This window comes from Triticum aestivum, chromosome 1D, assembly GCF_018294505.1.
Source record: "Triticum aestivum cultivar Chinese Spring chromosome 1D, IWGSC CS RefSeq v2.1, whole genome shotgun sequence".
Lineage (NCBI taxonomy): Eukaryota > Viridiplantae > Streptophyta > Magnoliopsida > Poales > Poaceae > Triticum > Triticum aestivum.
Genome location: NC_057796.1, coordinates 12,457,927 through 12,473,453, shown reverse-complemented (window position 1 = coordinate 12,473,453; position 15,527 = coordinate 12,457,927). Strand labels below are relative to the sequence as shown.

Genomic DNA, 15,527 nt, shown 5'->3' with positions numbered 1-15,527 from the left:
TCTAATTTATCACATATACGTGACCAATCTCAAAGCATCTAATTTATCACATATACATGACCAATCTCAAAGCCGTTATACGATACCACTATCACGGTGAAAGTAATTACGAAAAACTTGATGGTTTAATAATGAGATAAAGTACAACAAACTACACTCCAAAAATTCAACCATTGTATATATCAACTATCAAATGAAAAAAAAATACAAGTTTTTGAATTGTGCCTCCTTTTTTCTTTTCATTACGTCCAAAATTTTAACAGATTTTGTTTTATTTGCTTCTATGAGTTAATTATACCGGAGGTGCTTCAACTTCCTCTGCACAGTCAGTTTAGTGCTTAAAGTTGTAAAGTACATGAAACCAGTGCTCGAACTTGTCCGAATGTGCAAATACGATGCCTCCATTTGTATCTGGAATGTCTAGCCTGCATGGTGTGCCAGCATGGCATTGACCCACCTGTCAGTGGCGGAGAGTTCAGGAGCTGCTGTGACCTGGGCGCGTGAGGATTTTTTTAATAGAAAAACCTCTCATATTTTATGTAATCACATAGAGAAAAAACCACAAATTAAAAAAAATGCATGACGCAGGACCGAACCGTGCCATACTCTGCATTGCTATGAAAAAGTAACTTTGGAGCACGGACACATGATGTCCTTTTTTTGCGAAGTTCAAAGAAACAGATTGTTACAGCTAAAAAAATCTGAAATAATTCTGTACATGCACACATAGAAGTGTAATATATTAGTATGAATTTTCATCAAAATTGATGCTTGTGCATGGGAGATAAAAAAAAGACTAGTACATGAAAAAATCAACTTGTTTTTTTGCCGGATTTTTGTCTTTTTTTTGTCAGGTATAATATAACATAATTTCAAACGAAATTTGAAAGTCACTTAGAGCACAGGCATACGTTTTTTGTGAAAACAATCAACTCCTTTTGAAACTTTTAAGTGCCAGGTTTTAGCATGCTCAGTGCCCACCGTGCTCCAAAAATCCGCTTTGGTTGCTATGTACGTCTTCAACTGATTTTTATCTATATATGGCGCTTCTATGGACCCGCACAAGTTTTATTTTAAAATTTTCAAGTTCTTTAGTTTTTCGCTTTGGCAATGTGTATTTGACAATAAGTTCAACGTGTATTAAAAATTTATTCTGTAACATTGTGAATAATTGAATTAAAATGTTTAACGCTTTCCTGTACATGTGATTAAATAAAAATATGTGTGGGTTTCTATTTTAAAAAAATTCTCACGCGCGGATCGTCCTGCACTTGCCCGCTCATAGCCGCTGACAGGTGGGTCACCGCCACGTGGGCTGGACATAATGTTCGAATATGGAAGGAGGCACCGTATTTGCATGGCCGGACAAGTTCGAGCGTCAGTTTTGTGTATTTTGCAACTTTAGACACCAAACTGACCGTGCAAGACAAATTGAAGCACTTCCAGTGTATTTTACTCTTCTTCTATTAATTTTTTTGGTCTGTTCTTCTAGTATTATAGATTGAATCTGGATGTGCATTTTCATGGCATGATAGCTAACAATCGGGCTGATGTTGTAAATAAAATTCAGAGGCATTTACACTCCTTAAACATTTGGTACAACCGTATCACTCAAGCCTTGGTAAAATATTTCAGGTACGGCAGAACATAAGTGCAAATCTCATCAGACTAGTTAGGCACCAATAATTCAACTTTGAAGTAATAAGATAATCATGAAAAAATCGGATTATTTTACTGAGATGAAGTACACCAAATTATCCTCGAAAAAAAATCAACCAAGACCATATATATATATATATATATATATATATATATATATATATATATATATATATATATATATATATATCAACTATCAAGTGGGGAAGAAAGAAAAAATATCTTCAAATAGTGCATGTCCTTTCGATCACCTCGGATTTTTTAACAACTCAATTAGGAACACTAATAATGTTGACGCCCAGGCAACCGTTCCTAATAAACACTTTTTTATACCTCTAATGCGCAGCCGGGCCTAGAACTAATCGACAGGATAATTGGTTGTAATCTGGACTCATTCTCTGTCACAATCGCCATGTCTGACGTTGGGAACAAAGCAACAAGAAGAGGAACAAAAACATTATTAGTTTACATCAACACCACAGCCTCACTATTCTTTCATAGCCTACATCCTCACTACTCTTCTCTCAAAGCACTGGATCGGATGCTGCTGCTGCTCAATAACCAAGGTGTGTGTTGCCCTACTTTTGCTCTTTGCTAAGATCAGATGAGGAGCCTCCTGCAAATAAAAAGGAACAATGGTATCAGGCGCGTCGTAGATTCAAAAGCGCTTGAGGCATGTTGTTTCTGTTGTTGATGCTTAAGCATTCTATGTTTAAGCGGCAAAAAATAGTTGTTCTCGTGTCTACAATCCTTCGGAATTTTCTTTCAATCAGTATGGCATGGCAAAACAATCATAGGTGAACCGAAACTCGTCTTACATAATTTAGCTTCCATTTCCTTTCCCCCCAGGAAACAAGCTGATTCATCTGCTGTGGGACAAAGAGGAGTCATATATCTAATATTAAGGTGGAAAGGAGACTTTCTAGAATGGCGATTGAACCTCTCCGTGTTAATCTGGACGCCGTCCCAGCAACCGACCAACCATACCATGGTGATTCCTCTTCCCAGCAGCAACTCACCATGCACAACTACGACGTCAGTGGTCCACACTCCACAGTTCTCTCCCCAGCCAACCAAGCAAGTGCCAACAGCAGCCATGGACAAAACCAATTTCTGATTGCTGCAGGGGGTAGCCCTGAGCACCGCCAGATCAGGTCAAACGATGCTCTTCACTACATAAGCCAGATGCTGATGGAAGAGAACGACGAGAGAGTCGACATATGCCAAGGGGAGGCTGCTCTCCAGGCTGCTGAGAAGCCATTCCGTGACATTCTTGGGGAGGTATGCGTGCCGGCTACTAACCGGCCGCCATTGCATAGCAACAGCAAACCAGACAACGCTGATAAGAGTGGTACCAGCTGTTACAAGAGGCTCTGGAGCACAAGCTTCAGTAATGACTGTTCCAGTTACAGCTTGCTACAGCCCTTAACAACCCCGTTGAGTCCATATATCTGCAATAGTGGTCTTTCTCTACAAAAACGTCCTTTGACAAGTGTTGGACCAACTTCCGGATTTGGTTTCCCCGCCTTGCATTGTCACGGAGGTGTGGACGAGGAAAATATGTTTGCTCCAAATATTGATAAGCTGGAGATGTATTTAGAGGACGGCATACTTTATATTTCCCAACTGACTATGAAGGCAAAAGTAGGAGAGAGGAGCAAAAACGCGATCCTTGAGGTGGCAAACCAAAGGGATATCTTTCAAGGAAGGAGCAATAAACATCATGCCATCACCACTTGTGCAATAATTCGAAGTGAAAATTTCGACCGAGTTCTGCTATGCTATGGTCGGAAGAGTTTCGATCTAATAACAAGATTGCAAGAAAGGATGGCGGAGGAAGGAAACAAGAACTCACAGAAAGGCCGGAGCAAAGGATGTCGGAAACTATGGGCTAGGAAGCAACCGAGGAAAGAATTGGTTGATCTCAGGACTCTCCTTGTCCATTGCGCACAAGCAGTGGCCCAAGACAACCACCTGTTGGCCAGTGAACTCCTAAAGAAGATAAGACAACACTCCTCAGCAGATGGTGATTGTACTCAGAGACTGGCATTTTACTTGGCGGATGGCCTTGAGGCACGCTTCGGTGGGATCGGGAGTCATGTTTATGGCAATCTAATGGAACGGCGAACAAGTGCAGCAGATTGGTTTGAGGCTTACAGGCTTTTTATTGCAGCTTGCCCTTTCATAAGGGCGTCATACTACTTTGCCAACCAAACTATTCTTGATGTCTCACAAAGGCAACCAAGGGTGCACATCGTCGATTTCGGCATCGACTTCGGCTTTCAGTGGCCATTAATGATTCAGAAGCTTGCACAGCGAGAAGAGGGAGCCCCTAAGCTTCGGATCACAGGCATAGAAGTTCCCCAGCCAGGTTTCCACCCCTGCAAAATGATCGAGGAGACAGGGAAGCGGCTGGCTGATTATGCAAACATGTTCAAGGTACCTTTTCAGTATCAGGGCATTGCCGCTGCAAGATGGGAGACCGTTAAAATTGAGGATCTTAACATCGACGAGGATGAAGTTCTCATAATCAACTGCATATTCCGGATGAAGAATCTTGGCCATGAAACCGAGGCCATAAATAGCGCAAGGGATGAGGTGCTGAAAACAATGAGGAGGATGAACCCAAAGGTTTTAATTTCTGGCACCGTGAATGGGTTACATAGTTCTCCCTTCTTCATACAACGATTCAAAGAGGTTATGCTCCATTACTCTTCAATGTTCGACATGCTTGATGCAATTGTTCCACGGGATAATGAAGCAAGAAAGATGATTGAGAGGATCCCATTTGGGCGGGATGCACTTAACATCATAGCATGCGAGGATGCGGAAAGGACTCAGAGGCCAGAAAGTTACAGGCAGTGGCAAGCAAGGTTCCTCAAGGCTAGGTTCCAGCAGCTTCCTGTCGATCCAGCCATCTTAAAGAAGATAGTACACATGAAGAACTTACATTATCATGAGGAATTCTTTGCTGTTGAAGATTGCGGCTGGCTGCTACAAGGATGGAAAGGAAGAGTCCTTTATGCTGTATCTAAATGGGAACCTAATGAAACATATGATGATCAGTAAGATTCAAATAGTTTTTCAAGTGCGCCAACATGCGTAGGCAAACTTACCCCCTCTGTAGTTACTTGCATGATTCTCAACACAATGGGTCTAAATTGCTGAATACTGTAAGATATTCTTTCATCAGATGAGCTTTGGGAAGTACCACTTCGGAAGAAGGTGGGATGGTGATTCAAATGCGCAGCTACACGACTACAATACTTTGCCTCTGTCGCTCTATTTAATTTCTGAACAAACTGCTCGAGAAGACAATACATAGTCCTTACTGACTGGTCGGCCAGTCTGATAATCTCATCACATTCGGGTCAATTGGCCCGTCACTGATGAGGTAGTCATCACTGACCGTGAGACACTGACCGGCTAGAAACTCGTCTGTGATGACACATTTTGGCCGATCAGTGCTATACAGATCTGTAGTAGTGAGACATCAATACAATATCGCTTTGGCATGGCCTAGGGGAAAACCAAGCACAAACTTGGTACAACAAACTACCCCCCAAAAAGTCAACCATTATATATGTCAACTATCAAATGAAAAACAATAATGCAAGTTTCTCTGAACAGGGCCTCCTTTTCTTTTCAATTACGTCAATTTTTTACAGATTTTGTTTTACTTTCTTTTCTAGTTATTTTTAACATGTTCTTCTAGTAGTATAGATTGAACCCGGACGTGCATTTTCATGACATGATAACTAACACCGCCGTGGATGTTGTAAATAAAACTCAAAGGCAGTTACACTAATTAAACATTTGGTACAAATACGGCAGAACATAAGTGCAAATCTCATCAGAATAGCTAGGCACCGACAATTCAATTTTGAACTAAGATAATCACGAAATAAATCAGATTATTTTAATGATATAAAGTACAACAAACTATCCTCGAAAAAATCGAACAAGGCCATAACATATATCAACTATCAAGCGGAAAAGAAAGAAATTTTTCTTTGAACAGTGCATCTCCTTTTTTAACAATTCAATTAGGAACCTTAAAAATGTTGAAACCCATGCAAGCGTTCCTAATGAACAATTTTTTATACGTCCGATGCGCAGCCAGGCTTAGAACTAATCGACAGGATAACTGCTGTAATCTGGACTCATTCTCTGTCATAATCACCATGTCTGACGTTGGGAACAAAGCAACAAGAAGATCAACAAAAAAATTAGTTTATATCAACACCACAGCCTCACTACCCTTCTTTCATAGCCCACATCCTCACTACTCTTCTCTCAAAGCACTGGATCTGATGCTGCTGCTAATTAACCAAGGTGTGTGCTTCCTTACTTTTGTTACTTGCTAGATGAGGAGCCTGAGCAGTGGCATTAGGCGTGTCATAGTTTCAAAATCGCTTTAGGTGTGCTGTTTCTGCTACTGATGCTTAAACATTAGTAATATGCTTAACCGGCTTAAATAGTTATTCTCGTGTCTGCAAGCTTTCGGATTTTCGGTAATGGCGTGCCAAAAACAATCATAAGCTGAATCTCCAATAATAAAGGAAGAAGCAGAAGGTGAAGGAAATGAAGAAAAAAAAAAAGAGCTCGCTGATCAGAATTCCATTTAATGGACATTCTAGATTGTAGCACAATTGGTCTCACATAATTTAGCTTCCATTTCCCTTTTTTCTTGTTCCAGGAAACAAGCTAATTCATTTGCTGTGGGACAGAGAAGAACCATATATCTCATACTGAGGGAGGTGGAAATCAGACTTTCCACAATGGCGATTGAACCTCTCCATGACAATCTGGACACCATTGCAGCAACAGACCAACCATACGATGGTGATTCCTTTTCCCAGCAGGAACTCACCATGTACAATTATGACCCGAGTGTCCCACACTCCACAGTTCTTTCCCCAGCCAACCAAGCAAGCACATATCGGCTAGGTGGAGTCAGCAGCCATGGGTTGTGCAGTGTCAGCAGCAACCTTGGACAACACCAATTTCAGATCGGCGCAGGGTGTAGCCCTGAGCATCGCCGGATCAGATCAAACGATGCTCTTCATCACATAAGCCAGATGCTGATGGAAGACGTCGACGAGAGGCTCGACATATGCCAAGGGGAGGCTGCTCTCCAGGCTGCTGAGAAGCCATTCGGTGACATTCTTGGGGAGGTATACGCGCCGGCTACTGACTGGCCGCCATTGCATAGCAACAACAAACCAGACAACTCTAATAAGAGTGGGACCAGCTGTTACAAGAGGCTCAGGACCACTAGCTTCAGTAATGACTATTCGAGTTACAATGTGTTACAGCCCTTAGCAACCCCGTTGAGTCCATATACCTGCAACAGGAGTCTTTTTCTACCAGACCATCCATTGGTAAGTGTTGGATGGACTTCCGAATCTGGCTTCCCTGCCTTGCATTGTCAGAGAGGTGTCGAGGACGAAAAGATGTTTGCTCCAAGTATTGATAAGCTGGTGATATATTTAAAGAATGACGTACTTTATATTTCCCAACTGACTACTAAGGAAAAGTAGTAGAGAGGACCGAAAATGCAATCTTTGAGGTGGCAGACCAAAGGGGCTGGGATATCTTTCAAGGAAGGAGCAATAAACATCATGCCACCAAAACTTGTGCTATAATTCGAAATGAAATTTCGACCGAGTTCTGCTATGCTATGGTCGGAAGAGTTTTGACCGAAGAACAAGACTGCGAGAAAGGATGGCGGGGGAAGGAAACAATAACTCACTTAAAGGCCGGAGCAAAGGACGTCTGAAGCTATGGCAGAGGAAGCAACCAAGGAGAGAGTTGGTTGATCTCAGGAGTCTCCTCATCAATTGCGCAAAAGCTGTGGCAGAAGACAACCACACATGTTGGCCAGTGAAATCCTAAAGAAGATAAGGCAACACTCCTCACCAGATGGTAATTGTACCCAGAGACTGGCATTTTACTTGGTGGATGGCCTCGAGGCACGCTTGGCTGGGAGATCGGGGGTCAGGTTTATCAAAATCTCATGGAAAGGCGAACAAGTACCACAGACTGGTTAGAGGCTTACGACCTTTTTATTGCATCTTGCCGTTTCGACAGGACGTCGTACCACTTTGCCAACCAACCTATTCTTGATGTCTCACAAGGGCGTCCAAGAGTGCACATCATTGATTTCGGCATCGGCTTCGGCTTCGGCTTTCAGTGGCCATTAATGATTCAGAGGTTTGCACAGCAAGAAGAAGGAGCCCCTAAGCTTCGGATCACAGGTATAGACGTTTGCCAGCCAGGTTTCCGCCCCTGCGAAATGATCGAGGAGACAGGGAAGCGGTTGGCTGATTATGAAAACATGTTCAAGGTGCCTTTTCAGTATCAGGGCATTGCCGCTTCAAGATGGGAGACCATTAAAATTGAGGATCTTAACATTGACGAGGGTGAAGTCCTCATAATCAACTGCATGTTCCAGATGAAGAAATTTGGTCATGAAACCAAAGCCATAAATAGCACAAGGGACGAGGTGCTCAAAACTATGAGGAGGATCAACCCAAAGATTTTGAATTCTGGCACCGTGAATGGGTACCGCAGTTCACCCTTCTTCATGCAATGTTTCAAAGAGGTTATGTTCCATTACTCTTCAATGTTTGACATGCTTGATGCAAATGTTCCACGAGATAATGAAGCAAGAAAGACGATTGAGAGGATCATGTTTGGACGGGATGCACTTAACAGCATAGCATGTGAGGATGCAGAAAGGACCGTGAGGCGAGAAAGTTATAGGCAGTGGCAAGCAAGGTTCGTCAAGGCTGGGTTCCAGCAGCTTCCTGTTGATCCAGCCATCTTAAAGAAAATAGTACGACTGAAAAACTCACTTTATCATGAGGAATTCTTTGCTGTTGAAGATCACGGTTGGCTGCTACAAGGATGGAAAGGGAGAATAATTTATGCTATATCTAAATGGAAACCTAATGAAACATATGATGATAAGTAAGATTCAAACAATTCTTCAAGTGAATCTGGGTGTTCTTTTAAACGAATATGAACTGTGTGTACCTGGTCATTGTTTTGTATAGTGAACAAAACACTAGTAGAAAAAGGGCCATTAGTCCCGGTTCATAAGGCCCATCTATCCCGGTTGGGGAACCGGGACTAAAGGGTCGTTACTAATGCCTAGGCCTTTAGTCCCGGTTCTTATACTAACCGGGACAGATGGGCCTCCACGTGGCCGGTGCTGCGAGGCCAGGCAGGAGGCCCTTTAGTCCCGGTTGGTGGTACCAAGCGGGACCAATAGGCATCCACGCGTCAGCTGTTCAGGGGCTAGGTTTTTGTTTTTTTTCTGAAAGGGGGGGGGTGGATTTGGCGGTTTTGTATGGTTAATTAAGGTGTTCATATATTGTGTTAGGTAGCTAATTAATTAATAGAGAGAAGTGTCCTCTCTTATCTCCGTGCTTGGTCGATGCTACGTACTATACATAGAGAGGCCCTCGACACGCTAGCTAGTAAGAAAATGAAGGAAACCATTAAGTACAGAAGTTCGTCATGCATACCAAGAGAAGTGATCAACCCTCTCCTTCTCCGAGAGATTGGTCGAACAACAAGTTTTCGTATTATCTATCCGACGCTACTGGCTACATACATATACAATATTTAAGATCTCTTACAATCCCCTAGCATTTGAACTCAACTTCCACATGGTATTCTCCGGCTTTATTGATGACATGGTCAAGAAAGAATCCCGCCAATTCCTCTTGAATTGCTTTCATGCGATCTTGTGGTAGGAGTTCATTCCGCATCTGCCACGTCTAATTTGAAGAAGGGGGTTAATACATATATATGAATGAAACTCAATAGAAATGATGGTGTAATAAAATGAAATTGTGAATATTATTGCTTACGCACTTCATATTATCTTTTAGAGTAGCCCCGCTTATTTTTCAAAGTCGCGTTGTAGATGAACTCGCACACGTAGTATCCACAGTAATCATTCCCTTGTTCCTGCCACAAGCACTTTACGAGAAATAGAGGTCAATCAAACTGATAATGAAGCATTATAAATGGCATTGATGAAAGTAGCTAGAATCAACGGGAGATGCGCGCAACTAGCTAGCTAGTAGTACTTACTTTCGGGTATGTATATCGCAGCTCCTTCGGCAGTCCCGGAGCTTCTGCGGTGAACTGTTTCCAAACCCTGCAAGACAAAGAAAATAATTATTACTTGAGATATCAGGAAATGAACAAAAAGTTGCCGATATGGTGCGATAATGATCGATTGAACTTACTTGTTGAGAATTTTAGTCATGTCTGCATAGGTCTCGGGATCTTTTCGTCTCGAGTCTAAGATGGTTACTAGTCCCCGCTCAAGCTTAATCTCCAAGAGAATATAGTGGAAGCTGCGCACGCATGCATAACTCATCAATTACATTACTATAACCTCGCTCGAGTAATAAGGGAAACCGAATATGCACACGACAGTAACACTCACTTGAAGTTGTAAGGAAAGAGTATTAAATCTTTGTTTTGATTTATTAATAATGATTTGAGCAAGTTGGCCTCGGCCTCTTCGGCGTTCTTTTTAACCTGAAATTCATCTATGAGATTTGTATTAATGAACCTAATATCATACATTTCTGCTTTTCTGCACTCGACGATCTTCAATCTGCATAATATAGTGAGGATAATTATAAATACATGCAATGAAAGAGCTGAGCTATATATAGAGACTTAATGACCGAAGTAGTACTTACAGACAGTAGCAAGTGACCGTTAATTTATCGAGGGCCTTTTGATTGAAGAACTGGAAGAACTCCTCAAATGGAACATGCAACAGATCAGTTCCAACGAGGTCGTGCTCCTTTTTAATTCTCAGATACAAAGTATTCGTCCCCCCAGACTCTCTGCAGGTTTTCATGTACCAATTATGGAATCTTCGCATCATCGTTGTTAGAGATTTTTCATCTTTGACGAGAGGCTTCCCGTACTCGTATCTGTGTTCGTCCACCTCCAAGAAATCATAATGTACATCGTCAGGCAGGTAATCTCCAAGATTTCTATAACCGGGCACCATCCCCGGAGCATTAGCGACGATGTCGCTAGACACATTGAGCGGGCGGCACGATTGGTTCGCTTGTTCGCCGAACTGGGCAATTTTTTCCCAGCTGCTCGTCGTTCTTTTAACCTTTGATCACTGACAGTACTTCCCGACCGCTCCGCTTCGATATATGTCTTTTCAGTAACACGCTCATAGTTGGTTTTCGGCAGAGACTTTGGTGGTTTCCTCAGGGCATCGATAGTGTGCTTTGCTTTCACCGCATCTACCTTCTCCTCCGGAGGTGGATGTCTCTCTGCTTTCGCCCCTTCAAAGAAGTCCTTCATTTCTTTCTGCACGATCTTCTTGTTTTCTTCCACGGTCATCTCGTACGGTAACTTCTCTAGAGGCTTGAGAGGTGGACCGTATCTGTATTGCCTCCCACCTCTGGTCGTACTGCTAGACGCCGGAGCAGACGGAGCGGCTGCGGCTGTCTTCTTTCATGCTTGCTTACGAGGCGGAGGAGAAGGACTACGACGCGCCGGAGCAGCCGGGGCGGCGGCGGGTCTCTTCCGCCCTTGCTGGCGAGGCGGAGAAGGAGGAGGCTGGTGGCTGCTCGGGCGCGCCGGCGCAGGCAGAGAAGGAGGCCAAGTGCCGCCACGCGCCGGAGAAGGAGGCTGAGTGCCCTGATCGTCACTCGCCGGAGGAGGAGGCGGTGGAGGAGGCGGAGTGCCCTGACTTGCCGGAGGAGGAGGAGGAGGCGGAGGCATCCAGTTCGGAAGGTTGATGAGCTCCTTCCGCCATAGGCATGGAGTCTTCAGACAAGAACCCAGGCGAGTCTCCCCTCACCCGTAGGGTGGTCAAGCTGGAGGTCCTCAAATCCTTCTGTGATTTCATCCACCATCACCCTAGCATATCCTTCTGGAATCGGCCGGCAGTGAAAAGTTGCGCCAGGTTCAGGAGGTGCAATAGAGCCAACGGCCGCCTTGACTTTCAATTCCATCCACTGCGTCATAAGGTGGCAATGCTGAGACTCCGTGATAGGATCTACGGGGTAGCTAGCATGAGCCGTGAAGACAGGCTCCTGAAGCAGCTCCGTGGAAGCCACGCTGCTTCTCCGCTGAGATGGCGGGGTACTTTGGGTGCAGGTTCGGCAGGTCGCGTGCTGCGAACTGCCTCTTGTTCCTCTAGCGCTTGTACCCTTGCGTGCAGCGCCTGTAGTTGGGTCAACTCCTTTTTCTTCTTCCTCTCCCGGCGTTTGTAACCGCCTGCGTTGGGAAATCCAGCCTTCCACGAAAGGGAGCCTGGCGTGCCTCGTGTCCGTCCGGAGTGCTCAGGATTCCCGAGGGCCTCTGTGAGCTTGTCGTTCTCTCTGTCCGGAACGAACGTCCCTTGCTGCGCCTTTTCGATATACTCCTGAAGCTTCTCGATGGGTGTGTTCAGCTGCTCGTCGGTCCAAACGCACTTCCCTGTTACAGGGTCCAATTTTCCCCCAACCCCGAAGAACCAAGTCCTGCAACGGTCTGGCCAGTGTCGCGTCTCTGGTTCGATCCCTTTGTTAATGAGGTCATTCTCAGCCTTGTCCCACAACGGCCGGGCTTTCAGGTAGCCACCTGACCCCGTGCGATGGTGATGCTTCTTCTTTGCAACATTTTTCTTGTTTGTCGCTGACATCTCCGCTGCTCTCTCAGATTTCTTTTTGGTGACAAATTCGGGCCACTGATCTTTGATCTTCTCAAATCGGCCGATGAATTCTGGAGTCTTGTCTTGGTCGACAAACGATGATTTCAGCTCATTCTTCCACCTCCTGAATAGCTCAGCCATCTTCTTAAGAGCATAAGCCTTGATCATTGGCTTTTTAACTGGATTCTCCGGATCCTCCTCTGGCGGGAAGGTGAAATTTTCCTGCAGCGCGGTCCAAAGATCAGCTTTCTGCCTATCGCTGACATAAGACACCTAAGAGTCTTTGTCCTTAGGCTTCAACCATTGCTCGATGTTGATCGGGATCATGTCCCTCACTAGAACCCCGCACTGAGCATTAAATTCTTGCTTGGTCCGGAGGGGTTCAATCGGTTGGCCAGCGCGATCAATTTCGATGATCGTGTACCTTTCATCCGCGTGCAACTTTCTCTTCGGGCCTCGTCTCGTTACCAAAGTGTTGCTCGATCCGGAGGGCTAGAAAAGAAGAAAAAGAAGAGAGTTAATATGTGTACATACCAAAAACAATTAATGCATCAATTAGCTATAGTTAGCACATGCTTAATTAATTAATATATATACCTGGCCGGACTCCGTTCGGTCACCGGAGCCTACTTCTTCATCCTGTCCTCCCCCCTCCATTCGGTCACCGGAGCCGTCATCACGGTGTCCTTCCTCCTCCATTGTTTGATCATCGTCGTAGCCTGCTTCTTCATCCTGTCTTTTCAGACCATCGGTGCATGTGTCGTTGAGAAACGACAAGACGGCATCACTTCCGTGTGCGATTATCTCCCCCAACACCGGTTCTTTTGATTCGTCTCGGGGGTGCGAATCCATAGTTTCTGCAAATATTTACAACATGGCAATTATTATTCAAACATGACATATGGATATATTAGTGGCAAATGTTGAACTAGCTAGCTAAGCACAATAAGGAATCATATTAGTGGCATGGCCTCGACTCTTCTCTAGGGTTTGGGGTGGCCTCGGCAACGCTTCAAGGGGTAGCCTCAACAACGCTTCAAGGGGTTCGGGGTGGCCTCGACGACAACGCTATTTTAACTTGGTAAATTTGAGTGGCCTCAAGAGAGTATGTCGATCGGGTAGGGGCGCGGCGGGAGGGGGTAGGAGACCGACATCGTTTTTTTCTAGGGTTTGGGTGTCCTCGAGAGTTTTGGTAACTTTTGCATATATAAAACTTTTTCATGGATCATCATTTCTCATATATATCCATCGATAGCCACATACATATATAAATGAAAAAAAAATGCTATGAACAAAAATACATATATACTTGGTAAATATTCTATGAATATCGTTTCTCATATATATCAATGCATACATCCAAGGATCATCATTGCTCATATATCCATAGTTATATATAAAAACTTTCTGTATATGAACAAAAAACTTTCTATGAACAAAAAAACATTTTTGACATATTTAGCACATTCTAAATTTTCCTAACTCTTTTACAACCACAAAAATTACTCCAACTTCATGACAGTACCCACACTCCATTTCACCAAAAACCTTCTGATCCATAGTTCAAAATTTTCAAATTTCATTCAAATGAAATTTGAATCAGATTCAAATTCCTTGCTGAAAACCTATCCTAAACCAATCCAAAAATTCTGAAATTTTGTCATCACCTTTGTCTTGCATCAGTACCTCACCACAAAAAATATCATAAATTCTAAAAATGCCCAAAGCCATCTAGCATTTTATCAAACACCCTCTATATGCACTGTTCATATCTGTAAAAAAATTCAGAAATTTCAGAAAATTGGACGGCGTGTTGCTACTGCTCCACTCCTTCTCCTCTCCTCTCCTTCTCCTCTCCTTCTGCTCTTCAATGCGTCGGGGCCGGCGGCGACCATGGAGCAGGGGCAGAGAGCAAGGGGCGCTCGGGCGCAAGAGCGGCGCTCGATCGGGACCATGGGAAAGGGGGGGAGCTCACTTCGAGGGGGCCGGCGATGGCAGGAGTCCGGCGACGAGGACGGCGGGCTCGGGGCGGCACGCGGTGACGCGGACGGCGGTCTCGGGACGGCACGCGGCGACAGGGACGAGGAGGGGTGGGCTCGGGGAGGCACGCGGCGACGGGGACGACGAGGACGGCGGGCTCGGGGATGCCGGCGACGAGGACGGCGCGGGCTCGGGGAGGCGACGGCATTGGCGGCGGCGGCGTAGACGGCGAGGTGGAGCAGCCTGACGGCGTCGTCGGCGAGGGAGGGGGGAGGCAACTGGCGATGAAAACTGAAAATTTTCACAAGTGTTTGTTATATAGTCCAAGCGTTAGTCCCGGTTGGTGGCGTAAACTGGGACTAATGCCCCCTTTAGTCCCTGTTGGTGCCACCAACCGGGACCAAAGGTCTCTTTTCAGCAGCCCAAAGGGCGGGAAGCGGCGGCCTTTGGTCCCGGTTGGTGGCACCAACCGGTACTAAAGGGGCATTGGTACCGGTTGGTGGCACGAACCGGTACCAAAGCCCACCTTTAGTCTCGGTTGGTGCCACCAACCGGGACTAAAGGCCTCGCACGGCGGCGTGGTGGTGGGAGTTTAGTCCCACCTCGCTAGTTGAGAGGGGCGCGCAGTGGTTTATAAGCCCCACTGCCGCACCCCTCTCGAGCTCCTCTCTATTGCAGGCTTACGGACCTACTTGTCACTGCTATGCCAGATGGGCCTACTGGACCTTCTGCGGGCCTGAATCCTGGCCCATTGATGGGTTTCTAGTCGTATTCAGGCCGTGGTGGCCCAGTAGGTGGCAATTTTTTTATTTTTTCCCAGTTTTTTTGTTTTCTTTTTTGCTTTTTTTTGTTTTGTTTCTACTTACAACAAAATACTTATTTATTTTATTTTGTTTTGTTTCTACTTATATATTTGCTATTAAAGTTTCTAACAAACAAGGTTCTTTATGGAAATTCTTTTTGCTTTTAATGATTTTGAACAGAAAATACTTTGATAATTTTAGTTGCATCAATTTTATATAATTTTAGTTTCATAAATTTTAGAGGTTGCTTATAATGTTTTGAACAGAAAATACTTTGATAATTCTAGTTTCATAAATTTTATTTATGTTATTAAAGTTTATTTTATTTTATTTTATTTTGTTTTTACTTATATATTTTATTAAAGTTTATATTATTATTTTTCAAATTA

At 44.3% G+C, this 15,527-nt stretch overlaps 1 protein-coding gene and 1 pseudogene across 1 annotated transcript; both read left to right on the top strand.

Annotated features, from left to right (window-relative positions):
- Positions 1-2,586: 2,586 nt before the first annotated feature.
- Positions 2,587-4,728, top strand: LOC123162920 (scarecrow-like protein 34). Its single transcript, XM_044580696.1, has one exon. It carries the CDS (start codon positions 2,587-2,589, stop codon positions 4,726-4,728), a length of 2,142 nt encoding a protein of 713 aa, XP_044436631.1.
- Positions 4,729-6,440: 1,712 nt separating this feature from the next.
- On the top strand, positions 6,441-8,638 carry LOC123162911 (scarecrow-like protein 34; annotated as a pseudogene).
- The last annotated feature ends 6,889 nt before the right edge of the window (positions 8,639-15,527 follow it).

Excerpts from the sequence above, each read along its gene's own strand:
- LOC123162920 (XM_044580696.1), top strand. The coding sequence starts at position 2,587 with ATGGCGATTGAACCTCTCCGTGTTAATCTGGACGCCGTCCCAGCAACC.